This window comes from Parasteatoda tepidariorum, chromosome 12 (assembly GCF_982258835.1).
Source record: "Parasteatoda tepidariorum strain Cologne lab strain chromosome 12, Ptep-v5.0, whole genome shotgun sequence".
In the NCBI taxonomy this organism is placed as follows: domain Eukaryota; kingdom Metazoa; phylum Arthropoda; class Arachnida; order Araneae; family Theridiidae; genus Parasteatoda; species Parasteatoda tepidariorum.
This window is the reverse complement of record NC_141766.1, coordinates 57,349,193-57,376,305: the sequence shown is the minus strand read 5'-3', so window position 1 is coordinate 57,376,305 and position 27,113 is coordinate 57,349,193. Positions and strand designations below refer to the sequence as shown.

Sequence of the window (27,113 nt, the reverse complement as noted above, 5' to 3'; positions counted from 1 at the left end):
TAAAAAAGTGCTTACTGAATACGTATTTCTTCCGCAATAAGATAGTAAGATAAAATAAGATGAAACAACAAACTTTATTTCAAAACATAATTTACGATTTAATTCTATGTTATTATCAATCAAGCTAAAGTGAATACACTATATTAACATATTGATCATCATTGCTCTCTATACTTAACGGATTTTTTTAGAGATATGCTTATTTTCAGGCATAGGCCATCATTTTCACTACTTTATTTTATAAAATTAAAAACATTTTTGTGTTTGTAATCTTAGGATCGGGATAAACTAATGCTTCATGATTCAATTTAAATATGAAAATGGAGCTACTGATTACTAAAAGACATAAAAATACACTCAAACAATTCATCAAGAATTTATTAAACCAGTCTGAAAAGTAGATTCAAAAGCAGATATCAAATCTATATGATTAAATGTATCTGGCTGATTATTGAACTTAGATAATAAAGTACAGATTTTTTCATCTTGACTACCATAATATAGCTGCAACTGATTCACTAAGCACTGAGCTTCATGTGTTTGCTAGAATACAAAACATAGTAAAGCAGTTAAAAAATATAGTTTTTTTTTCCACAAAAACTTTTCATTTCATTCACAAAACATTTGTTCAGGATACAAGGTATTTAAAAAAAAAAAAATTGTCTATTCTTGCCTAGTTTTCTAGGTTCATAAATTATTTTTAATAAAGTATAAAATTCATTTCATAATTATTCAGGATTCCCACTCTTTTATCAAAGTAAAAATTATGGACTTTTAAGGGCTTTTCTTGAAACAATTAAAGACATTTTTTTTGTAAAATTAATTACCTTAAAAATAGTATAATAATTGGTTATCATCAAATATACATATACCCACAGTAACAGTATCTATTATATACCTTTCTTTTCCTTTTTTAAAAAAAATTATTATAATGTAAGTAACTGATATAATTGTATTTATTACCAGGAATCGCCAAAGTGGCATCAGGCGTTTCTCAAAACCAGACAGGTTTTTTGGGAAGCCTATTTCAACAAATCCGCTTTTTTCCAAGTTCAGTTTTTTCAAAATTTATTGTACTGGTTCGATAGGTTTTACTTTAATAGTAAAATAATTGAAAATTATTGTCCTTAGAATAAGACTTCAAAATAATTGAAGATAATTTAATTAGATACATAAATTAAAACGCATTAAACTTGATTTAAGAGCATATGAATATGCCTTTAATTATGATGGAAAAGAGAAATATTTGTTCTACATAAAACATTGGGACTCCTAAAACCTTATTAATACTTTTTAATTTATATGAAATTATAATAATTGCTTTTATTGATAATATTTCCATCACAAGCGTTTAACTTTTGAAATGCACTAACTTTGCATTTTTTGAATACCTAGGCTAATTACAGTGATTTAAATTATAATTAAATCAAACTACTTCATTTATGAAAATTAACAGTTCTTATGAAATGAAATTATTTATGTAGCTTGAAAATGTTATTGAACTCTTAAGATATACTTTATAAGTTAAGTTTACATATAATTATAGAACATAAAAAATTGCTTTTTTATCACTTAACTCTTAACAGAACCAATGCCACCATAGAAACAGCATGGCATTTTTACCCACTGCTACGTAAATGGCAGAAAAAATTAATAATTTATTGTTGTCACATTTACTATTAATTTTATTATAAAATTAACCATGTTCCTTTCCTGCAGAAATTCAGGAAGTCTATTTCACACCCTCATTGATACATAGAAAACGAACATGATTTAAATCTTTCCAAATCTAATGAAAGGAAGCAATTCTTGACTCTCTTTAGGGAACCTGAAGATGGAAAAAAAATGCTTTGGAGAAGGCAGGAAAAAAATTCAGGATTCTTAAGCATGATGGTTAATTGTTGTCGGAATGAATGGGCACAATTACAAATAGCTAGTTAACATGCTACGCCATACTTCTAATGGAAGGTTAAAATGCCAGAGTAACCTTATAAAAATAACTACAGTAGGGAACCGATTATCCGGAATGATCGGGGCCATCGCTATTCCGGATAACTGATTTTTCTGGCTTTCTGAATCGCTACGAAAAGTCGTTTTTTTTATTGTTAAACCCAACTAAAAAAAAATATTTGGAAATAATTTTAAAAAGAAAAAACGATGAAGTAATACACTAATGATTATTTCCAAAATGAGGGTAAACATCTTTCAAAAATGAAAGAAAAATACTAAAATCTTATGAGGAAAAAATTGTTTTTAAAAAAAATGGTGGGAAAATTTATTGAATTACGTTCCGTTTTTTTGGTTTTCTGATTTCCGGATAACGGGTTCTGCACTGTATTACATATTCAAAATAGTTGTAAAATAATTGGAGCTTTGAAAAACAGTGTTATATTTTATAGGATGTAAAAGTCTTTTGAAAACTGCCTTAATGGAAGAATTTTATTTTTTGTTTATGTAAATTAACAAGAATTAGAAGCTTAGTTCGTAATTAAGTAAGAATCTTATTAAAGTTTATGTGTTTTACTCCCATACTGTGTTCTAAATCCATTTCAATGAAAACATTATCCTGCAAAATTTTAAACCTAACATAAAGTAAAAAACATACAGTAAAAAATAATGAATCAATCATAGTGATTCATATGCCAGCAGTAAATGAATGGTACATCAAAATTCTTAAGTACTCAAATCGTAAATCACAAATAGTGATTCCTATCAATGCGATTTACAAATCAAACTGAACAATTTCTATAAGTAACAAATACTGAAGTGTGAATTACTTATTACTTACTCATCAAGGTTAACAATTACCCAATTTAACTATGTGCTCTATATTTTTAAAAAGAGAAATGTAGTAGATAAAAAAAAGTGTTTCATATTTTATAATGAATTATAAATTAAACGTAATTTTTTAATCTCTCAGCATTTAGGTATAAAATTATAAAATATACAATGCACATTGAAAAGGTAAATGATAAAAATCTGTAAAACCCTTGATCATAAGCTGTGTGGATTTAAAGAATTGACTGTAGAAGTCAACTCTTAAACTGACACTTATTAAAAATGCAAAGGAATATATTGCAGAACCAAAAATAAGAGTGTTAATAAATAATATCAATGATTAACAAAAGAGCTTTTAAAATGAATCAATATAAAACAAGGTTACTTACAATGGAATTATCATATTCTCCTCTCATCAAGACAATATCTGCAATGAAATTTTATGATACTTTTCATAAAACTTTCATACCATATTTTATTTTAGTACAATTGCTTTAATTATTCTTTTAAATTTCTGTGCTTTTCATTAATTTACACAAACTAATATTTAAAAAATGGAACAACAAATTTGAATAAAAATGTGATGAGTAATTTCATGCAGAACAATCAATAATAGATTATCTCAGGAAAGAAATATCTTAAATTCGAATTTCTTTTATACATGAATTTCAAAAATTTTTAATGATTCCATAAGTTTTAGTCTACATGAATTCATCAAAAATTTAATATTAACAAAAAGTATAATTTGTTTTATGGTTAAAAATAACAAAAATTTAGATGCATTTGTGCCAGCATCTTAGCTACATGCAAAGAAATATAGAATTAATATAGTATTTATAGTAAAATTCTAAAGTGAATTTAATTTTTGCTCGAACAAGATTTTCAATATGGTTATTTCAAACTTTAGCTTTTGGTTGCATAAGTAAATTTCGCTTTGGTGGTCTTTTAACACCAAGAATAAAATTTTACATCATGAGAATCACATTTGCCAAACTATTCCTAACACCATTTATTTTTAACACTTTCATTTTCTTTTTTCTTAATAAAAATAGACACATTTTAAGCCACAAAAATTTCTTAACAAAATTACAAACAGTGAGTAGTTAAAAATTTAGAAACTCCTCTATTTTTTTGATTTTGCGAGCTGAAATAATATTGTATAAATACATTGGGATTTTAAATACAACATGAAATTCAAGGCACTATCTCCCCAAAAAAGAATGAAATAATAACTTGAATTAACAATGAAATTGGCATAAAAATCATGTGGAAGAGTGATAGTTAAAAATTGATAAAAAACTTATGTCGTAATAATATCCTAGGTAAAATTGAGCGATCTTTAAAATTATGTTAAAAAACATAGCAATAGCTGCAAAAATTAACGTCAAAGAATCCCCTGTAATGTCCGATAAAATCAGCAAGAATAAAGCTTATCAAAAAGTAATTATTGAAAAGCATGATTCAAGACTCACATATTTTAAAAATGTATTAAAATAACTTTCAAAACTATGAGGAAATAGAAAGCAATAACAAATTTGCATGCTTTAATATCATAGCGAAAATACTGAGATTTTTAAAATCATATGAAAGAGCATAGAAATAACTGATAACAATAATTTAAATTTGAAATGAAATAGACACAATAAAGCACATCAAAAAGCGATTATGTGAAAAGTCAAATGAGTGATTCAAAACTCGTCAGTTGTAACATCATATTCAATGTATTAGGATATTTAAAACCACATGAAAATAAGAAGTAAAAATTGTGGAATAAACCATTGAAGCAATGCTTGTATTTAAATTAAAAAAGGTAAAAATCGTTCGATTGGTTGGAAAAGTTAAAAAATGTTTACTCAAATCGAAAATTTAAGTATCATAAAACCGTATAATATGATTTTTAACAGCATGTGAAATTTCGTATTAACAACACCAAGCTACTGAAAAATCACTAAGATTTAAGGGGTAATCTCTGCAAATTGAGCGGATTAAAAAGAGATAAATCAAATGTGAAATTCAAACCTTTTCATATTTTTTAATTTTTGAAAAAAAATAAAATAATTTTGTCACTAGATTCAAATGCTCCTACTACATATGCCACAGTTAATGCAACATACAGTACAGGAATAATTTTATCTATTTTTAATTGGCCAAATTGAAACTATATATTTAATTAATTTTATAAATTTAATTAACTACACATTTAATTTTTGTTAACTCAAAGAAAAAGAATAATGTTAAGGTTTTTTTCTTTTTTTAAAACAAATTTAGCTTTTGTACTGTTCCTGTTTTTGAATACATTCAAAATATGGAAATCTGATTAGTAGATGGAAGACTTGCAACCATAACATTTACTTTAAAATGTAAATATAAAATAGTTACCTTTTTCATTCATTAGCTCAGTAAAATAAGTAACTGTAAGGCATATAGGAGCATTTTCTTTGAAAGTCTGTAAAATAATTTTTGATGTCAAATAAATTCATAAATTCATTCATCTTTTGACAAAATAACCTTTTCATAATCACAATTTTCATGAAATGTAGACATAAAAATAATAAAAAATTCAGGAAATACTTTATTCACTTTTTTAAAGGAGAAAGTCATAATTTAATGGGGCATTCTCACAGGGATTATATCTACAGGGATTTTATTGAAAAAATAAATGTGAATACAAAATTCTCATGTATGAAACAGAATTTAAAAACGGGATGAATGTGGCTTGATTGCAAAACATATGAAACTTGAGCAGGAAAAAAATTTATGTAGAAGGATACAAATTTATTGACCAAGGTAAAGCTTTGCATTTGGAAAATGATAAATTTTAATAGTTTTCATTAATGAGAAATTGACATATTTCATTTTAGTCTCATGTTATGAACTTTCAATGTTTTCATCTAAAAGTATAAATGAATGGAAATCATCAGGCATATTATTTTAAAAATAAAAATACTTAAAATTTATAATAATGATATGCATAGAGATCTTATCTTTAAGAATAATACTGCATGTGTCATCTTGACAGGAACCATCATTAATACATTCTTAGATAGGACCAAATAAAAAAAAAAAAAGTTTTTTTTTGGGCATGAATATAAGATTGAAACATAATTCGAATATGAATTAACAGGGTTCAAAACAGATTTTCACAATTTTCTTAGTTAAAAAATGGGCCAAAGTTTTTTGGAAAAGGGACCCCAAAAGGATTTTAAATTTGTAAATTGTAGTGAAATTGTAACATACATACAAATAATATTTTAAAACTCAATGAAAAAAGGCTAAAACAAAAGATACTGTAAATAAAGAACAAATAATGTACAGAAGAACTGTACTTTGTGCTTCATTCACATTTTTTTTCCACAGTAGCTTAAGTAGCAGAAAGCATACCTGCCAACTTTTATGCTCTTCAAAAAAACTCTTTCCTTGTAGCACTGAAATAATTATTAAAGTGATATTGTTTACAAATACTTCCTTCACTTTTCACCATCACTGAAAACACAAATAATAAGCTGGCCTTATTTATGTATATTTAAACTATTTAAATGTGATGGTAGTTAAAAATATTAAAAGAGGAATCAAGCATAGAGGCAAATGTTTTGCTACCAGATTAAATACAAAAATGAAATCTTTTGGAATAACTGGATGAGTTGCATGTATGAAAAAATATACCTATCCTTTTGGATCATTATACAAAGCCTAAACAGAAGTATTAAGAATAAATAAAAGCTTCTAAATATGAATGTGAATTTTGTGTTTTAAACCCTTCCTTCTTGCTTCTGTGAAAATGAAGGGGTGAGGTTTCGCCCTCAATTTCTCTCTCCTGTGATATTTCCGGGTTGGAGTGTTCAATAGTAATGCACCAATAAGAATAAAACAAATTCATTTCTTTTGCCCGGAAAACATTTTATTTCTCATTTTACACCCCAGATGGCAGTACCAGTATATTTTTGATACCAGGATATTTCAGAAGAGATGAAAACAATAAGAGATGTAGAAAGGAAACTTGGTACTACTGTCCAGATTGTGACATTGGTTTCTGTATCTCCTGCTTTGAAATTTATCACACAAGAAAAAATTTCTAATCTTTATTTATATATTATACATAAGCTTAATAAAATTCTTTTTTAATGTTTAAAACACATATTTTTAAAATTTTCCTTGCTTGCTGGAAAATTAACATTAAGTCATAGTAACCTTGAATGTTGGCTTTTCCTAAAAATTTAATTTTTTAAACTTTCAAGCTAAAAACAAATCAAAAATGAATATATATATTGTTCACACACATATTTTTATATGATTTTCAGGGATAAAAAAATAGGCACTTTTATGACCGTTTTCAAGAAAACTAACTGATCGTAAAGGGATTAAGAAAATGAAGAATCAGGGTGGCCACTCCATAGAGTAAGAAATAGGAGGAGACGGCATGTTCGTAAATTCGTGAAGCCTTAACTGCAACTGCGGCTCCATATTGGTACAACCAAAACAAATCGAACTTCGTTGAACTAGAGCTGTATGTATTTTAACATTCTTCAAACTGATTAATAGATTTCATTTTAGCAATTAGTCTATTGTTAAAAAAAAAAACCCAGTACGTAATGGGTTCCTGTGTTGCGGTTAATTGCACAAATAGGACATCTAAGAAAATTCCTGGCGTCATTTTTCACAGGTAAGATTTTGTTTTGTAAACTACGATCTTGTTTGTTCAATTTGAGACTTTGCAAAATCATGTATATTTAACAACATTAAGGGTTCATTTATCTTAAATTTTCGTTGCTTACTATTAACTTTTAATGACAAGTGTTTTCGTTTTTTCTTTGAATAAATACTGTATAACATGAAAGTTTTAGTATTTTTCTTTCGACAAAAGACGAAAATTCTCAATCTTTAACCTGTTGCTCAGAAATAGTAATAGAAATGCGGTAATATCATTCTTATATTGAAAAAAAAAAAAAATTGCAAAATTAATAATAGCTTTTGAATTGTTTCATGCAAAATTCTATTAATATATGCTCTATCTAACATTCAATAAGGTTTTCAAATTTGCATCTGAGAAAATGATGTGCATGGAGCAATTTAAATTGTTAACAACATTCAAAATTTCATATTAAGAAAATGCTTTCAACATATTTTACAAATATTAAAGAATTTTTTTCAAAACATGAGTATATATAAGTTATTTAAGAGTATATACAAGTTATCTTCTCACCAAATAAAAAGGAAAATTGTGATTGAAAAAGTAACTGTTCAAAAATTATTTTTCAAATAATATTTTCTTTTGTTAAATAGTTTTTCAGCATTTAAGCTATCTGTTCATAGAATTTTAATTTCAAATGTCAAAGCAGATTTAGAAGAAAAAAATATTTTACATCTGCAATTTTCTTCATATTTTGTTTAATCTGTTACAAAATAAATACACTCAAAACAGCAAATCATCTATGAAATATTATGAATGTTTTCAAAAAATGGATATTTACAAAAGATATTTCAAGTTAATAATCTGCTGCATATGCAATATCTTCATATTAAAAATATTGTATATAAAAAAAAATATTGTTTTTGTGAAATAATTATTTCTTGATCAAAAACTGGTGATTTCTTAAAGTATATTCAAATATAAAAAAACTGACTTTTAAAAAATGAGTACAAGATATTTTGTAAAACAATGGGTTAACCTGGAGTTTAGATCTTTCTTAATTGTTTTTACACTGATAGCAATAGATATTTTATTCTTTGTTTTCCTATTTAGTTCTCCAAAAGATGAAACAAGACGAGTTTCCTGGATCAATGCATAAATCAGAAAGTGGACTACTTTATCCATCAAATGATGTATTTCATATTTGCAAAGAAATGTGAGATTGCGTTCAGACAAGAGATCCTTCAAACCAATTGTAAAAACTCCAAAATATTGATTATGAAAAATGCTCCTAGTGTTCTTGAAAAAGTTTGTTCTCGTAATTATTTTTCAATTTTAAGTGAACATCAGTTTGATACCGAACCTACTGCCAATCATCTTGTGCATCTTATTCGTTCAATTGTGCATTTATACTTTAAAGTTCGTTTAAATTATTATTGTAAAAATTTATCTTTAAACAACGAGTGAAGGCGCCAGTTCTTTAAACATCTTGTTAACTTCAGTGAACAATAAATTTGATACATGGCTATCCTGTTTTCTCTTTTGTGTTTACTAAAATGTTCTAGAAGATACAGTGTGTTTCTTTCAACTATTTTATGTAATTTAAATTAATATATTTATTAAAAGTCATTTAAATTTTTGGTTGTCTTTTTTAACATAATTTCTTTAACATATCTCTCTTTCCTAAAAAGCAGCAAGTAATTATATATTTACTCATTGTATTTTCAAAGTGCTGACATTTGAATCTTGTATTTTGCAGGATTTCTATGTGCCTTGAAAAGGCTTAAGTATTAATTTTATCTTTTAAAGTTCCTTAAAAGCCTTAAAATTTGTTTCATCTGAGCCACCACCTTCCTCTACTAACGTCTCAATTGCTGTGACAAAGCTTTAATTTATTATAGAGCATTCATTATAGATAATAATGCCTGGGCATTTATTATAAAGCATTTATTTGCTCACCACATCATGTATTTTGTGAATGAGATAGAGCATTTCATGAGTAGAGTTTAAACCTCAATTGGAAAATAAATATTCCTATATAAATATTTTGGGTATTTACCTTTAAAAATAAATATACAGTTTTTTTATGTTGCAATTTGTAAATTACAGTTTTGTACACTTCATATGATCAAGTGCTTTGCAAAAAAGAAAAAGAAATTAGACTTCTCTGCTTAGTAATAAACAGTAGGTTATGGACTAGATTTATTACCCAAGTGTTTATTCAAATGGCTTAATGTTGATTATTGCTATTCTTTTAGCACAAACCAATATTTTCCCCTTTAAATATTCTAACTTTAAAGAAAAATGCATTTCATATTATTTTGTTTGTATTCGAAATAGTGTGGTTTTAAAGTGATATTCTTTGAATAAATTTTTATTTGGAAAGCTGCCCTTAAATAACAGTAATATATTATTTTTAATACCTAGATAAAATATAAAAGAACCTAAGTTCCTGAAAACTGCTGTCAAGTTCTTTTTTTAATTCAGTTGTAAAATAGAGCTATCTTAAAACTTTATTTTTTGGGAAGAAGAAAAGAAACTAATGCTGAGAAATTGAATGAAAAAAGGTGTTATGTATTAACAACAAAACTATTTTAATCTCGTTTTCGAAAATTTTCCAATCATAAGAGAAAAGATCAAGAACAACCTGATTCTTCCATTTGAAACCTGAGCGGCTCCGCAAAGTTTCTGGTTATACCAACATGGCCGCCACTCCTTGACAGTTGCTTCACTCGCGCCAATAGGGAAGGGGAGGAATGCCCACTCCTTCTTATTTATAGAAGGAGTGGGCATTCCTCCCCTTCCCTATGGGCTACTCAAATGAGGTTTCGATTTTCCCTAATTTTTCCAGTAAAAATCTTAAAATTTTTAGGTCAGCATGTTTTTTTCTCTGTTAAAGTGCAGTATAGGTACAAGAAAAGTGTCAATATTAGTGTATTAGTCAATATAATAGTGTAGTATTTCATTTAAATGTTATTTTTTTAATATATCATCTTGAATAGATGGGGAGGACACAATATGTTAAGCTTGCAGAAATAACGTTTTTAATGAATAAAAAAATTGTTTAAGTGTTAAATAGTTTTTGCACAAAATGTACCAAATAGCAACCACCCAAAACAACCTTGGATAAGTACTGTATTAATATATTTTTATTAAGCAAAAGAAAATAATTTCAGGTGATTAGAAACCAATTAAATTTTTATATTTATTTACATTTCAATATAGAGCCATTTTATACTGTATTTTATCTAACAGTGCTCTTTATAAAATTCATTGAAATAATTTTCTTTGAACCAATATCATAAGTGAAACATTTAAGTAATGTTGTTCGTTTCGAATAAGCATTATTATTTTTAGAGATATTCAGTATTCGTAAAGGAAACATTGTCAAATTTCTTGTTGCATATTCTATAAGAAAAAAAACTAGAAAAAATTCTTTAAATTTTATTCTTTTTTTTTCAATTAGAAAATATTAAGAATTCCTAGTGTATCCATCTGGTTGCCCAACTTGAAACCTGTTCATGTACAGTGCTGAACAGAAAAACCAAGTTTTGCTTTCCTTCTTTTTAACAAACAAATATAAATAAATAAAAAAATTTCTCATTTAACATGTTTTCCATACATTCCTTGGTTTTTGCCAGCTTTATAGGGTAAAAGGAGAAACAGTTTTGGAAATATCAAAATAAAAGCTATCATGAAATCCAGAAAATCAGCATCAATGCAACAATTTGCTAATAGCGATTAGTTGGCTTTGCTGAGAAAAATAATTCATGAGAGAACACAAGTTTTCAGAAAAAGGGTGCAAGATAAAATCTCGAATTAAATTATAACCAATAATTTTTTGGAGAATTTTATAAAGTTAAAAATACTAATGAATAATTTTGTTAAAAGAAAAAATACCCCTTAAGCATCGGGACTAACTTGAACAATTAATTAATTCAGCCCACGGACTAGAAGAAAATTAAAAAAAAAATTCTACTTTATGAACAGAAGCAAATATTCGAATCCTTTCTTCCACATCCGCCAGATTTTTGCCTTTCCTAAACTGCATAGTGCCATAATCTCCAAAGAGGTCAAAGATTTCTCCATTCATCTCTCCACATGGAAGAGTTTGAAATGGCATTCTAGTTAAACAGGGTAATATTGAAGAGAATTTTAATGCAAGAAAAGTATTGCTGAGTTGATATTTCAACTTTTTCATGATAAAATTATGTTTAAATAAAAGTGGAACCCTGAGAATTTAAATTCAAATCGACAGAAATTCAGAAAAAAAAAACCATTCCCTTAAATCCTAAGTAAATTGATGGTATTTTAAAGAATTTTTACTAAAAAATGATAAAGTTTATTCAGTTAACTAAGAATTTTTTTTGGCAAAAATTCTTACAAATATAGTTGCCTTAACAAAACTACCCGTATATATAGTAATTAAATTATTACTTACATACAAAATTGCTTTTCCTGCATTTTCTCTAAAATTTTTCTTTTTTAAAAAATTTCAGTAACAAATTTTCTAAATGCATTTGGTGAAGAAACAGTATTCATACAAATAGTTAACTTTTATTTATCAAAACTTAAGCAACTACAAGGAACTTAGATTTTCCAAGTTTGATGCAGCCACCATATAATTTTTAGCATATCACTTATTCATGAAATACATGGGATAGATCTATTTTATTATAAATACAAGGTGTTTATAAAGTCCCTTACCCATTTTGATGTTTAATAACTCATAAAATAATAAAGATAGATTAAAATTACTAACATAAATGGTTAGATAGATTAAAAAAGTTTTATGACCCATGTAAATGAACTTCCACGTGTGCCCCCATCGTCGCACGGAGAATATCAAGTCGATAGTAAATTTCACGCCAGGTAGTGGCAAGCATGTCGGCATCCACATAGGCTATTGCGGTTGTAATTCTGGCTTTTAGGTCATCAATGTTCAACACGATCCACCTGTAAACATTGTCCTTTATAAATCCCCAAAGAAAAAAGTCCAGTGGCATTATATCAGGTGATCTGGGTGGCCAAGGAATTGGACCTCCTCGCCCAATCCATCTTCCTGGAAAATGATCATTCAAAGAATTACAAAAGATGATACCCCAATGAGGTGGTGCACCATCTTGTTGCAAAAAGACATGTGGCTGAAGCTCTTCTAGTTGTGGAAGTTTACGATACGAAGTTTTCCAACATGTCTAAGTATACGACTGAGGAGTCCATCTTTTCTGTAAAAAAGAAAGGCCCAATGACTCAGTCGTGCATTAGTCCACACCACACATTAACCTTTGGGGAATCCCTTTGTATCTCATGGTATTCATGGGGGTTTTCAGATCCCCATATGCGCACATTATGTCGATTAACAATGCCAAAAACATGAAAGGATGTTTCGTCGGAGAACATTACGCGCTTCAGAAAATCAGCAGCATCTTCTATCCTTCCTACCATATCTGATGCGAACGCCATCCTCCTAGGCCTATCATCCGGTTCCAAACCTTGAACAATTTGAACTTTGTATGTATGCAGTCTTAATTGTTTCTTAATAACCTTGTACACCGTCAAAATTGGCATATCCAATTCTCTTGCCGCTGATCTCACAGATCTTCTAGGATTGCCTAAAAATGTGTGTCTGACACGCTCAATGTCAAAATTACTCATGCAGAGACGTCCAGAACGTTTCTTATCAGCGATACTTCCAGTTTCTAGAAAATTCTTTTTCCACTGGAAGATGCTGCTTTTGGATGGAGGATCTTTTTGGTAAATTCTTCTGCAATTTCTCTGTGCTTGCACTATCGATTTCGTTTCTATGAACCACCATAAAATCTGTGCTTTCTCTTGTGGTGTATGCATTCTCCTTAATATCCGCTCGAATAAAACATCACATAGAAAAGTACTACATAAAACAAACACATCAAAAGTAAACAAAACATTGTAATGGTTGCCAAAAACAAAAGAAAGAAAAATGCAATTAATAAGCAGACGATATTTAGAAAAGTGCAGATATTTAGACTGGAAAATGAAATTATCTGAAATTAACCACACGAGCAGACGATATTTACAAAAGTAAAGATATTCAAACCTGAAAAGGAAAATGTACGAGTTATTCCATCAATAAATGCCATAAGTTTGTTTATATCCTCATTATTTTATGAGTTATTAAACATCAAAATGGGTCTGGAAATTTTTAAACACCCTGTATAATACTCTTTCCTACAGGGGAATTAAATTTTACTCATGCTATTAAAAGTAATGTTGAGTTCCAAAAATATTTTAAGTAAATTATTTTTGATTTTAACCACACATATTTAAAACATATAGTCAATGAAACTTGAGTTTTTACCTAGGCCAAAGAAAAAAAAGATTAACCAACCAAAATCTGCTTAAGTTACTAACTATGATAAAATACAAAATATGTGAATACATGGGGAAATATGCAGCAAAAAGAAAAGTTGACAATAAGGAGTCAAAACTTTGGACTAATTTGACCAAACTATTGGGACCATACTTTGGGGATCAGAAATCCATATTAGTTTTTAAAAAAAGCTATGTTTATGCACAGAAAATATGTTTTTGTGTCTGATTTCATAACTTAAAATATTGTCTGCACAAATTGATTAGCAAATTTGAGATCACCCGCTTAAAATATAAGATTAAGTCCTGGAATGTAAAGTATTTGAACAAAAGTCATTCAGGGTAGATTTTTTTTAACTATACATTACTTTACAGTGAATTTAAGAGCTAAAACACTATTGAGGAAATGACTTAAGTTGTTTTGGTATTTATATTTATATTCACATTGGAAATAAAAAAAAAAGTTTCTTAGGACAGCATAATTTTTAAAATGAAATTGCAATACTAAGGAAGTGACTTTTACATACATGATTCACACTAACTAAACAGTAATTATTATCATAAAAGGTAAAACACTATAACTTACTTGATAATTGATTAAAGATGTAAAGTAACAACTTTGATCCAGAAATTGACACATTATAAATTCATAGCCATCAGTTCGAGGCAATGGAAATAAAAACTGAAAAACAAATTATATTTCAAAGGAAAATTTCAATTTTCAAAATAATATTACTTTTTTACATACATATTACTCTAAAAGACCTCCTTGCAACAAAACAATAACTTGACAATACTTCAATGAATTAGAAATATTTTTTTTACAAATATACTAGTACATTAAAAAAAATATTATAAGATATATTAACTTAAATGTAGCATAAAACAAAAAAGGAAAAACATTGCCTTAAGTAAAGTTTTACACTAAATTAAGATTTGTTTAAATGTTTGAAAATGATGCACAACAGGTAATTTTTTAATAATTCATTTTATCTCAATAATATCTGTCATTTTATTTTTCTGAAGAGTACCAGTAATTGATTATATATTTCTTTCAGGAATCTTTAAAAAAAATTAAAACATTAATTAATAATTAAAATAGGCAACCAATTTTAATTAATTATATACTAATGAATTTCTTTCCATTATTGCTTCAAGAAAAGGTAGCATGTATGTTTTTTGTTCCAAGTGTGCTTGTAACATGTTAATGGCTCATGGAGGCAAGAATGGCATTTTGGGGCAAATAAATGGGGAAAAGCAAAAAATACTATTATTTCAGGGCTAGCATTTATCATATTTCATTTTTTTCATATAATAACCTGCTTTTAAAGTTTCATTTTGTTCCCTTTAAAAAAATACAATTTTTTTTATCTGCATCAGATCATTTTTATATTTAATTAAATTTTTTATACATTTATAATATAATTAATTAAATTTATAATATAATTAATTGAATATATCTAATTTAATAAATAAATAAGATAAAATGTTTCTTTAATTTATTTGTTTTTAAAAGTTTTTTTGTACATTGTTTATTATGATATCCAAGATTTTTCCATATTTCAAAAAGGCAGTTTTTTTTGTAACCCTTTAGCTGCCGAGTAAAATTAACGTGATTCACTCCCCAGTGCCACCGTTTTTCGCTCAAGTGCACTTTCTTACGTGGTGATTTAGTGTGTGTGTGTGGGGGGGGGGGAAGATGCACGCGTTGCAATTTTAGAACAGTTTACTTTTACAAGACAAGAAAAAGGAAAGAAAGAGAATACAAAATTTAAATTAAATAATAAAAATACAATATAAAAGATGTTAAAACTTAGATGTTGTAAGATAAATATTGAAACATGGTTGGACACATAAACCAACATCCCATTCATTGCACTGATAGCGGGATTCATGACGAATTTTTTTGATGAACAAACAGCACATTTTCGCGATGCATTTGAAGACGTTGATGGAAAGAATAAAAAGCACCAAATACACACGCGAAACAAAAGAGAAAAAAGAATGAACCCGACTTTACTCAAAAAGAGACAAGAAAACGAATAATATGATATCACTTTTCCATAACATCCTTTTCCCATTCCCCCTCCTCTGAAATTAGTAATACATTTGCAAAGAAAACACTTTCAAGGTCATTTTACTGCATTCTGAAGTAGGGGGGGTTGTTCTATTTATAGCATTGCAATGAAAAGCATCATACTTCGGGAAAGCGTATATATACGCCTGCGGCAGTTAACGCATCGTCTGGCCGCGACGTATATATACGCCAGTGGCAGTTAAGGGGTTAATAAAAAATCCTATTTTAGGAATAAGAACAGGTATTTTCCCACTATTTCTTTTAGAAGTTCTTACAGTTGATTACAAAAAAAAGAACAAAATTAATGAATGCTTATTGTAAATATTATATTTCAATTTTAACCCCTTAACTGCCGAGTGAAATTAACGTGATTCACTCCCCAGTGCCACCGTTTTTCGCTCAAGTGCACTTTCTTACACGGTGTTTTGTTGGGGGAAAATGATGCACGCTTTGCAATTTAAAAACAGTTTAGTTTTACAAGACAAGAAAAAGGAAAGAAAGAAAATACAAAATTTAAATTAAATAATAAAAATACAATATAAAACATGTTAAAACTTAGCTGTTGTATGATAAATCCTGAAACATGGTTGGACACATCACATTCATCGCACTGATAGCGGGATTTTTTTTGGATTTTTTTTCTTGAACAAACAGCACATTTTCGCGATGCATTTTTCTTTGAAGACGTTGATGGAAATAATAAAAAGCACCAAATACATACAGGAAACGAAAGCGAAAAAAGAATAAACTCGACCTTACTCAAATAAATACAACCAAGCGATTAATACAATATCACTTTTCCATAACATCCTTTTTCCATTCCCCCTCATCCGAAATTAGTAATACATTCGCAAAGCAAACACTTTCAAGGCCATTTTACTGCATTCTGAAGTAGGGGTTGTAGTTCTATTTATAGCAGCGCAATACAAAGCATGGTACTTCGGGAAAGCGTATATATACACCTGTGGCAGTTAACGCATCGTCTGGCCGAAACGTATATATACGCCCGCGGCAGTTAAGGGGTTAAGTTAAGACTTTTTTTGCAACAACATATTTGATAAAAAATTAGATTTCTTTCACAATTTATGCTCTTTTTTTTGTAAAACGTCTATATTTATAGAATTTTTTATTTAAAATATTTCTTTAGAAGTGTTAAATATATCGTATGTCATACTTATTTTACCCCTCCTGAATTCTTGCTGAGGAAACTCCTGAATCTTAATTTTCCCAGGTTGGCCTGCAAAAGTGGATATCAGGATAGAAGAGGGTAATTTTTTTTCCTTAGCAACGATTTTTTAATAATGCTACCCATTAAATTCTGTCCCTTCTCTTTTTTGACATAAATCACTGTTTTTAAAATATTAATAAACTGATTTTTAAACAAAATTATATAATTACATTAGCTATTGACATAATTCAGGAAAGAAAAAAAAAATATTTTGGTACAAAAAAAAAATTTATGTTTTGCATTGCAAGTTGCTGAATGTAAGATTTCTATTAATGTTATTGAAAATAAGAAAAGCTAATGATTTGTTTTATGAAGGTAATAAATTTGTTATTTTTTAAGATAAATTTAATTTTCTCAATTATTATTTATTTTTAGCTTTGAATCTAGTAAAATAAAATAATAGAAAGAAATAGATAGAAAAATATTAAACTTACAATAGGAAAATTTTTCAAATTCGAAGAAATTTTTTCAAACAACTTTGCCTGAAAAAAATGTCTATGTTAGTATGAATATCTGATAAAAGAGAAAAAGAGAGCTATTTTCTAAAGTGCTAAAATATACATAAATTCATTCATTGCATTTATATATATGTTTATCACTTGCATTCATTTTTTAACATTCAATGAAGCATTGCAATTTTAGCTAGGTTAATCCCTGTCTGTAGGGGGTATCACTTCACTGCCACTTAGAAAAATAATCCTCAGGAAAAGTAAAAGTTAGAAGGTATGACACTGTAATGTAATATATCAAACAATTTCAGAGCAAGAAAAAGCACACATATGGTTGGGAAGAATGGTGCGAAAAGAAGATACTAGAAATCATCATCTGCTTCTTTGATTAAATTTGTAGCAGTGCATTAATCACTGGTTGTCATAAATAACCAGATAGGATAGTTTAGGGACGTAACAAATATTTGGCTCTTCTGCTGAATATTTGGCAGACCAAATTATGAAAGCTTAAATACCCGATCATTTTTAGCAGTTTAGCAGAATAATTTAGAAAAACGAATTTTTAATGTAAATCTTATTACATTTAATCAAGATAATTGTAAAATTATATTTATATCATATTATTATAGATTCACAGTATCTCTTAATAACAGTTACTCTTATTGAGTTAGAAAATTCATTTGCTTATACGAGTTTATTTAAGAATGTCATATAATAAAAAATATTTGCTCTATTTCATGTTTGAACTATAAATTAATATGATTTAAATAATAACATCTGATTATATACATAATTTTATATAATTTTTAATTACATAAATATATAATACACAAATATATAATTTTTAATGACGTAGAAATAAGACATTATAATTTATAATCAAAAATATATAAGAAATTAGTTTAAGATAGGCTGAAGAAAAATCATTAGTCAAAGGGGACGGACATATGAGGAAAAAAGGAAAAAATTATCCATTCAGGGCGGAAATAAATTTTCAAAAATCAGACAGTTAAAGTAGAGTTACAATTGCCATAAGTTTCTATACATATGAAGCTTATATATAATCACATTACAAACGTCTAAAAAATAATAATATACCTAACATAGAGTTGCAATGGTATAATGGTTCAAACATTGGGCTGTCATTGTAAAAAGTCTTAGTGGCAGATTAAAGTCCACCCATCTGCAGATCTATGGGTAACAAATTGTCTGGGAAGTAAAGGCAACTGGAATATAATGATGACTAGATTACCACTATCATGCTGTTTGTCATAATATAATGAAGCCTTAATTCTTTTGAACCTCCCGACCCACTATGCATTGTTGTTGCAATTCCTTGCTTTTTTTTATATAACACTATATTATAATTGTTTAGACTTGTTTCAAAACTTGAATTGTTAAAAAAATACATCAAGAATGTTGAAATTTTTTAAACACATTAACATCTAAGTTAAACCTCTCAGTAACAGCCCCTTGTGGATCAGGGGGTCATGGAGATTAAGGCATCACAATTGTGTGACCAATCACATGATTGTGGCAATGTAGTCAGCACACCACACAGACTGTGTTTTCTTCCCAGACAAGCAGGAACCCATCAATTTGAAGCTAGGTGGGCTTCGAGCAACCATTGGCAATTGAACTCCAATTCTTCAAAATGACTGACAGTTCAGTATCTTAATCACTGAGTCACTGCAGCTCATCTAACCAAGTTTTAATTGGTTTTTAATAATGATTTATTTCAAATAAAAAATTAATTTACTGACTTTTTAATAAAGTAGCTATTTGGCCAAACAGGGGTGATTATGAGCACAAATTAAAAATCCTGAAAATTTCTTGAGTAAAATCATTAATGACACTTTTCAAAAAAATTAACGTCTTTATAAATCTAAATCATTGATATTTTCAAAACATGAAATTCTAAATAAATTGTATGCAGTATAATTGAAATGAATAATTAAGTTTACCTTTATCTTTAATCACATTTATTATTCTATCAGAAAAAATATTTACAAATGAAAGAGATTCTAAGTATAAATTCTAGTTCTAATATTTTTAAATAAAATATACAGGCATGAAAGTGGACAAAAATAAAAAAAGCTGAACTTTTACAATGCAGGCCACTGGGAGGAGAGGGGGGGGAGTGCTCTACATGATACTGAGATTTATAAAAGCAACTTTTAACTATGCTAGGAGATTTTTATTTAATATTTAAAGTGGCAGAAGCATTTAGACAGTTAACTTTAAATTTTTCTTAAATATAATTTTAAAATTGTGACCACTACAATATTAAAAAAAATTAAGCAATTATAGGAAGGCACAACTATTAAATTACTTACTAATGAAAAATATACCACATCTTTACAGTAACTAATTCAAGAGAAAACTTACTTCTGCTTCTTTCAAGAATCGCGATATTGGATTTTAAAATCGCGTGAATATGAATCGCGATTTTGGAGTTTAAAATCATGCGAATATGAATCGCGCTGCTGGATTTTAAAAACACGAAAATACAAATTGCGATATTGAATTTTAAAATCGCGTAATTAAGAATCGTGATGCATAATTTTTAGATCACGTGAATACGAATCGCAATGAGTAATTTTTAAGTAGCATACAAATAAGAAAAACTATATCGATATTACAACTGCGTGACAATGAATAGCAATATTGGATTTAAAAATGTGTGAATACGAATCGCGATGTTGGATTTTACACTCGCGAGAATACAAATTGCGATATTGGGTTTTAAAAACGCTTAAATACAAATTGCGATATTGGATTTTTAAATTGAGTGAACAGGAATTGCTGGTACGGCTTTTAAATCGCAACACGTAACTTTTAAATCAGTTAAATACGAAAATCGATGATTGATATTAAAATGGTCTGATTAAAAATCGCGATTTTAGCAGATGCCGGCGCAGTTCCTAGTATTTAAAATACCGAAAATCAGCCAAACAAAAGAAATCAAATATCGGCGGTCGGAAACGAAACGTTTAGACTCCTTTCCACTCTATAGCGGAAGTCGCGGTAATCCGACTATCGTTCAGGAGGCTTGGGTTCTCCAATTGGACTCCCCAAAAATTTTAGTTTTTGGAACATGGTCGGAAATTTTAAAAATTGGGAGAAAAAAGCAGATTTCCGCTTTTTTGCGGAAGTTTTTCATCCCTGAATATAGAAGAATTTTAATGCATAAATCTGATTGATAATTTCTTGAAACTTTTAAACCTTGGATTTCCGGAAACTTCCAGATTGCGGTTAGCGAAAAATTCAGAAATCCGTATTTTTTCAGGAGCACAATTATCTCTGGCCAAATTAATATTTACATTTCTAGAGTAACTCTAGTGCAGCGTAATAAAAATAAAGATCGCACACATGATTTTTACTATTATTTTTATAGTTTTTGATTAAATAAATTATAACTTACTTACTTATCCTCTACGTGCCTTGGGCACTTAAGGCCTCCAGCATATCCCTCCAACGCCCCCCTGTCTTTAGCAATAGATCTTGCTTCCTCCCAGCCAGGTATTCCACATTCTTTTAATTTGCCCAAATAAATTATAAACACTGATTTTAAAAATTTTTTTTTTAATCTTTAATTTAAAATTTATGCATACACATTAAAAAATTCTATGAATAATGGAAAACAAATAGGAATTAACACCGTGTTATGATTTTTAGTCAAATTGCTGATAAAGTGAAAAAAGTTTTGTGTCTGTAACCATAAATTTTTTTTCCAGTACTCATTAAAAATTTGGGAAAGCTTATTTCATCTCTATGGCCATCAATGCAGAGACCAGAATCTGAAGCCATATGAGTTTGAACTTAAATTTAACGTTTTAAAAATAAATATTTCAAACTGAGCAATATATAAATATACACATTCATACATGTATATATATGCTTTTTATCTTTCATCCTCCTAAAATCCAAATTATTTCAAATTTACTTAGGAAATTGGATAAGATATCAAAAGTTATTCAGTTTACTTTTCTGAATCTCACATACAAGGGAAACATATATAAAGGTAAAAAAATAATGTATTGTTGTAATTTTATTTTCCAGGGTATAACTTTTGATCTGTAAATCTCTGCTCTTAATTGGGTACTTTAACAAGAGTTGTCACATAATTCAAATTTGTTGACGTTATTCACTTTTTATAACTGGAATGTTTTGTCTATCAGTGTTACAGATGTATGTAATGAGCTTCAACCTTTGTTTTTCTCAAGCTATTATACTTGTACAAGTACGAAATATCTTTTACATAAAAATATTTTATTTTCCGTATTGAATTATGTGTTGAAAATGTATATTCCTCTGCTTTGATATTAGTTATAATTTTAAAACATTGATGATACTTAACAATTTCAAACATAGACTTTTTACTCACAGGTAAAACTGTATATACTCCATGTTTCAACTTGTGATATTCTTTCCAAATCTATAAAATGACAATATATAAATCACTAAATAAGTATAAATCATATAGATATAAATCACAAATAATGAAAAATCATTTTATTGATAATCATTTTTTACCTACTAAAAAAATTATTTATTCAAAAGCATATAAACTGCAAATAAAGTTTTTGTTACAAATATTTGAATAAAGTTCATATATGAAAATGAAAATAACAAAAAAAGAACTTATTAACATAAAGAAATTAATATTTTTTAAATTACGCTTATTCAGAAAGAAATTGAACTTTAAAATTCTTATATAAAATATAAATATTACAAAGATACGTTTTTTCATTTAATCTACATTTAAATACAACAGCTAAAGGTGCAAATCCTATATATAAGTAAGAATTGTAGGCAGACATTCATTTTGAGAAAGAATGTCAAGAAATGGGCACAGGCAATGCTCTGATTTTTCAACAATGATTTTTATCAATCTTCTTGGATTTTTGTAACTAATGGCATATTTTTTTTTCAGTTCTATCCTCTGGTACATAAAATATAATTTAAGGCACATTTACTTGCTATTGCAGGTGAATACAAAGTCCCATATCCGGACATCCGTTTACTGGAAGGGTCTCTCTTCCAGTCACTTTTTAAAAATCAAAATAAACATAACTTTTGCCTTATCAAAAAATGTTTTTAAAATATTGTTTTACACTTGCCACATGCTAAAAAAAAGTATGCAGGGATGAGAATCCTCCACTTTGCTACTTCTTTATGATTTTAACCAGACTTTAGATTTTAATCAGATTTCTGATATAATATGAAAAAAACCCGGATATCACAGAAACGAAAAAAAAAAAGTTGTATATTTTTTTTCTTAGTCTCACATAAAACGATTATTACCACAAAGAATCCTACACTCAATTTCAGATTGTGCAAAAATTTCACATTTTGAAAAAATAGCTGATTTGAGATGAAATCATCATGACTAAATCAGGTCATAAAGTGATTCTTCAAAAGCGCGATTTGGAATTCGCAGATCTTTATAATATTATATTAAATATCGTTATATTATAATAAAATTTTAAAAACTACATGAAAATTCAAAACTGTTGAAAATGCAATTGACAAAACCATATTGACAATGAAATCATCAGAAATCAAGTGTATCAAGAAGTAATTGTACAAAAGCGAAATTCAAAATTTTCTGTGTATGATAATGTAGCATTAAAAAACTATGAAAATCCACATGGGATTGCGGGTGAATCGTCAATAATTGAGTACAAAATGTGTTATTTGAAGTTTAACAAATGAAATAATATCACATTAAAAGATTGAGAATTTAAAAACCAAATGAAAATCCATTTTAATATTTACCAAAAAAAAACAACAATCCACTGTGTAATCATCGCTAATCAAGAAATGATTATGAATTTAAATATGTGATTCGGAATTTATGGTATGTTATGGCGACATATTAAAATGTCGAGATTTTAAAAACCATGTGGAAATCTGAAACAAAAGCTGTGGATATAGCGCAGCCACATGGATTTGTATGTTGACTGAAATCATGGGTGCAAGTTTGATAAAAGGCCAAGACTGAAAATTTTTTGACTGAAATACCTAACATACACGATACCCCCTCGACATATGCAAACTATCTAAGAAAGCTTTACCATAATACATCAAGTTTAAATACTGCACAAAAAATATTTATTCATCTGTCTTTTGATAAAATAACAACAGGACATAAGAAAGTAGACCAATAACGTAGACCTAAAAAAATATTTTTATGGACAGAAAAAAAAAAAAATTCCGATTTCCGTCTTCGAGTCAGTCTTGTTTCCGTCTTACTTCCGTCCGCGGACATTTTCAAAAGACGGAAATCCGTCCTGGGGACGGAAGACTTGCACCCATGACTGAAATTGACGTTAATTATTGTCTATTTCTTATTAAATAAGGATGTTATGATGTCTACTTTAGAGACCTATTATCTGGAAAAATCTATTCTCCAGACTGGCCAAAGTCCCGACGATGGGACTTTTCAATGTATATATATAATTACGCATACATATATTTAAAAAAAGTATTAAAATATTACAAGAATAAACTAAATAAACATATCACATAAAAAAATTCAGCATAGATAGCAAGAGATACAAGCGACAACATATACTCAGTTCTATTTTATGTAGCTGCAAATCAAATGTAAATTTTAGCTATACTAGGAAACATTTATTTTCAGTAAGTATAAATGTATTATGAAATGCTGTTCTCGTAATATTAAAGAAGAAATTTTTTATTTTGATAAAGTAATATTTTCTAAATGTTAAATCATCTTTTGCTCTTTATATATATATATACACATTATTTTAAGATTAGCAAAATGTTTTTATAAATATGTCTTGATAGGGCAAAAATAACTTTTTTTAGATAGCTAGTCATTGATAGGAATTGATCCAGCATCAGAAAATATCTTTCAGAAATAGTATGAATTTCTTTGGAATAATGGTGAACTTTTAGGCATATGAAATTCAAATTAATTAATTTTCCATGATTTTTTGGGGATATTTCTATTGAATTCTCCGATTTTTTAAAGTTGTTTTTATTTTGTGGCCACCCGATGCCTGTAGAAACAGCAAAAAGGATGTATTTCATTATAGTGCTATGGTATATGGAAAACAGTTAAATGGATTATTTTTTTGAATTGGTCTAATTTTTTAAAAATAATAAATATACTATAAATATTATTACAATATTTAATAATAACTAAAATAAAAATAACTTAAATCTGAAAATAGGTAAGAAGCAAACTTTTTTTTTTAAACCAGTGATTATAGTAACTTGCAACAAATTTTTTGAAATTGACATGCTTAATTTTTTTTTTTTTTCATTTTTCACTTGAAATAATGTGTGAAAATAACTTCAATAAAAAATGACAGTAACAAATTTGTTCCAATTGACTTTCTCCTAAATAACACAATTACTCTGTTTTAATGTTCTTAGTTCATTTTAATAAAAAAAACAATAAATGATAATTAACATCAATATTTATACAATAAAATCTTTTTACTATTCAAATGATATTTAATTAACTAAAGAATATTCAGAAATAAATGTCACTATTATTAAAATAATATTCACATTAAAATACTACAAAAAAAAAAAAAAATTAAGCAGACATTAAATTGCACTTTCTAATATTTTAAGACACATTTTTGTCATCTTTCTCTTTTTTCATTTAATGAGAAGAACTAACAGTGCAGATATTCAGATTAATTTAAACAAAAACAAAACCTGTCTGCAGGCATTTCTTTCACACATTATAAATATTCAGCTTCATTACTATTTACAGCTCATTCCTCTCACTGAAGTTTGTTTTTCATTAACGGTTCTTATCTTCTCAACAATTCTTTAAATGTGTTTACTAGAGCAGTATAAATGTTAAGCGATCCTTAATGCTAACCTATTCTTAAGTAAGATGTAAAAAAAAATTTTTTATATGTAATATTTAGGAACAGATTGTAAATGGAAAAAAAAGGATGAGATTTGTTTATTTGTTAGTTGAAAAGTGGCCGGAAAACAGACATTTTCAGTAAACGGTTGCACACATGCAGCACTTCGTACATATTAAATATAATATGTACAAAGTGCTGCAAATCTAATACAAAAATCTACTACAAAAGGAGCTTTTCAAACATCTTGTTAATTTTTATTAAAACTCACACCAAAAATGTACATCCTTTCATGTATTTACAAATCTGTGATTAGATTCAGCAGATTCTAAAGTTTTGAACAGCAGTGCTTAGAATTTTCAGAATTTAAAATTGATAGTTAAAAATATGTAATACAATTAGTATTTCAAAATGAAAATCACATGCAGTTGAATTCGATAGCTTTAAAATTATTAGTAGCATTTAAATAAAACACATACGAAAATTAAAGTACTGAAATGAAAACTGTTTTTTTAAAATACTGCGTCAAAGAACAGTGTCAATATTTTTCCTAAAAAAAAAAAAAAAAAAATAGAAAAGGTATCACTGGTAGTAATAAGAAAAAAAGTGATCTGAATATTGTTATAAATTCAGTATCATAGAAACAAAATGTGTTTATATGCCTACATAGTAGTCTAACCTTTAGAAATTCATAAAAGAACCAGCAAGCATCTTAAAGAAAAAAACAAAAATAAGTACCTCATTCAAAATACCTTATGTAAGAACATTTCTAAACAATTCAAACTAATCCATTATGCAAAATTGAGGACAGCTTAAGTCTAAGTTTTGAGAGGAAAATATGGGGAAGCGCAAATTTTAATTTTAAGAATGATGAAATAAATTTAAAAGTAGTTAAAGTAACTATAAAAGTAGATAATGCTTCAAAATTATTTAATATTGTTTAGCTATACATTGTTTAAAATAAACATTGTTTAATAATAATAAAAATAATTCAGCTAAAAAATATATTTTCATTAATAAGAATATTTTCAGTTTTTTTTTGAAGTAATCACAACCAAATTGTTAAAAATATCAATTCACTAATTGTGAATAAATAAGATAAAATGATTTAAGGTATAAAAAGTAGGAATTACAGATTCAATTTCTTGAGCAGACTTTTCTTTAATTGCATCTAACTTCATTATCAGGTTAAGGTCCTAAAAGAATAAAAAAATAAACAAAATCATATATTAATAATTATAAATAAATATATAGCTAATGTTAAAGTTTTTTGATTATTACTTTGTTGGCTAAATAGCAGTTCCTCTCACTAAATTATCTGTAGATATTTCTTGCCTAACTAGCTATAACAGGAGTGATTGCGACACAAAGTGAAAAAACTCTCTACGCTTTATGTGCAAAATCTCAGTATCAATTTATGTATCATACATGTTTAATATAATTTTTTGTGCTTACATTTATAATTAAATTACATACCAATAAAAAATATCACCATATAAAAATAGTGGGAATATGAATCGCAATATTGGTAGATTCTGGCGTAGTTTCAAGATATCGAAAATCTGCCAAATTAAAATTCCAGAAATTGGCAGAAAAATCACTGTTACGTAAATGTTTTAACAGGATTTAGTGACAGTTAAAATTACACATTGCGGAACTGCGTGAAAAATTCTTTGGGTAATAAGTTTTTGATTCAGGAAAGTCTGTGAACATATGGTCTTGGAATAAACAAAATTCATGGAAAATC

General features: G+C 27.7%; 1 protein-coding gene across 1 annotated transcript in view; it reads right to left on the bottom strand.

The window, feature by feature from the left end:
• Positions 1–360: 360 nt before the first annotated feature.
• LOC110283350 (ATP synthase mitochondrial F1 complex assembly factor 1) overlaps positions 361–27,113 on the bottom strand; it is a 31,204-nt gene continuing 4,451 nt past the window's right edge. Inside the window, exons 3-9 of the mRNA XM_043045264.3 lie at positions 26,500–26,562; positions 21,895–21,945; positions 17,493–17,540; positions 14,340–14,435; positions 5,158–5,224; positions 3,168–3,205; positions 361–543 (exon numbers count right to left, since the gene is read on the bottom strand). Of these exons, the coding sequence (XP_042901198.1) occupies positions 370–543; positions 3,168–3,205; positions 5,158–5,224; positions 14,340–14,435; positions 17,493–17,540; positions 21,895–21,945; positions 26,500–26,562 (537 nt within the window). The 3' untranslated portion in view covers positions 361–369. The remainder of the gene's footprint in view (positions 544–3,167; positions 3,206–5,157; positions 5,225–14,339; positions 14,436–17,492; positions 17,541–21,894; positions 21,946–26,499; positions 26,563–27,113) is intronic.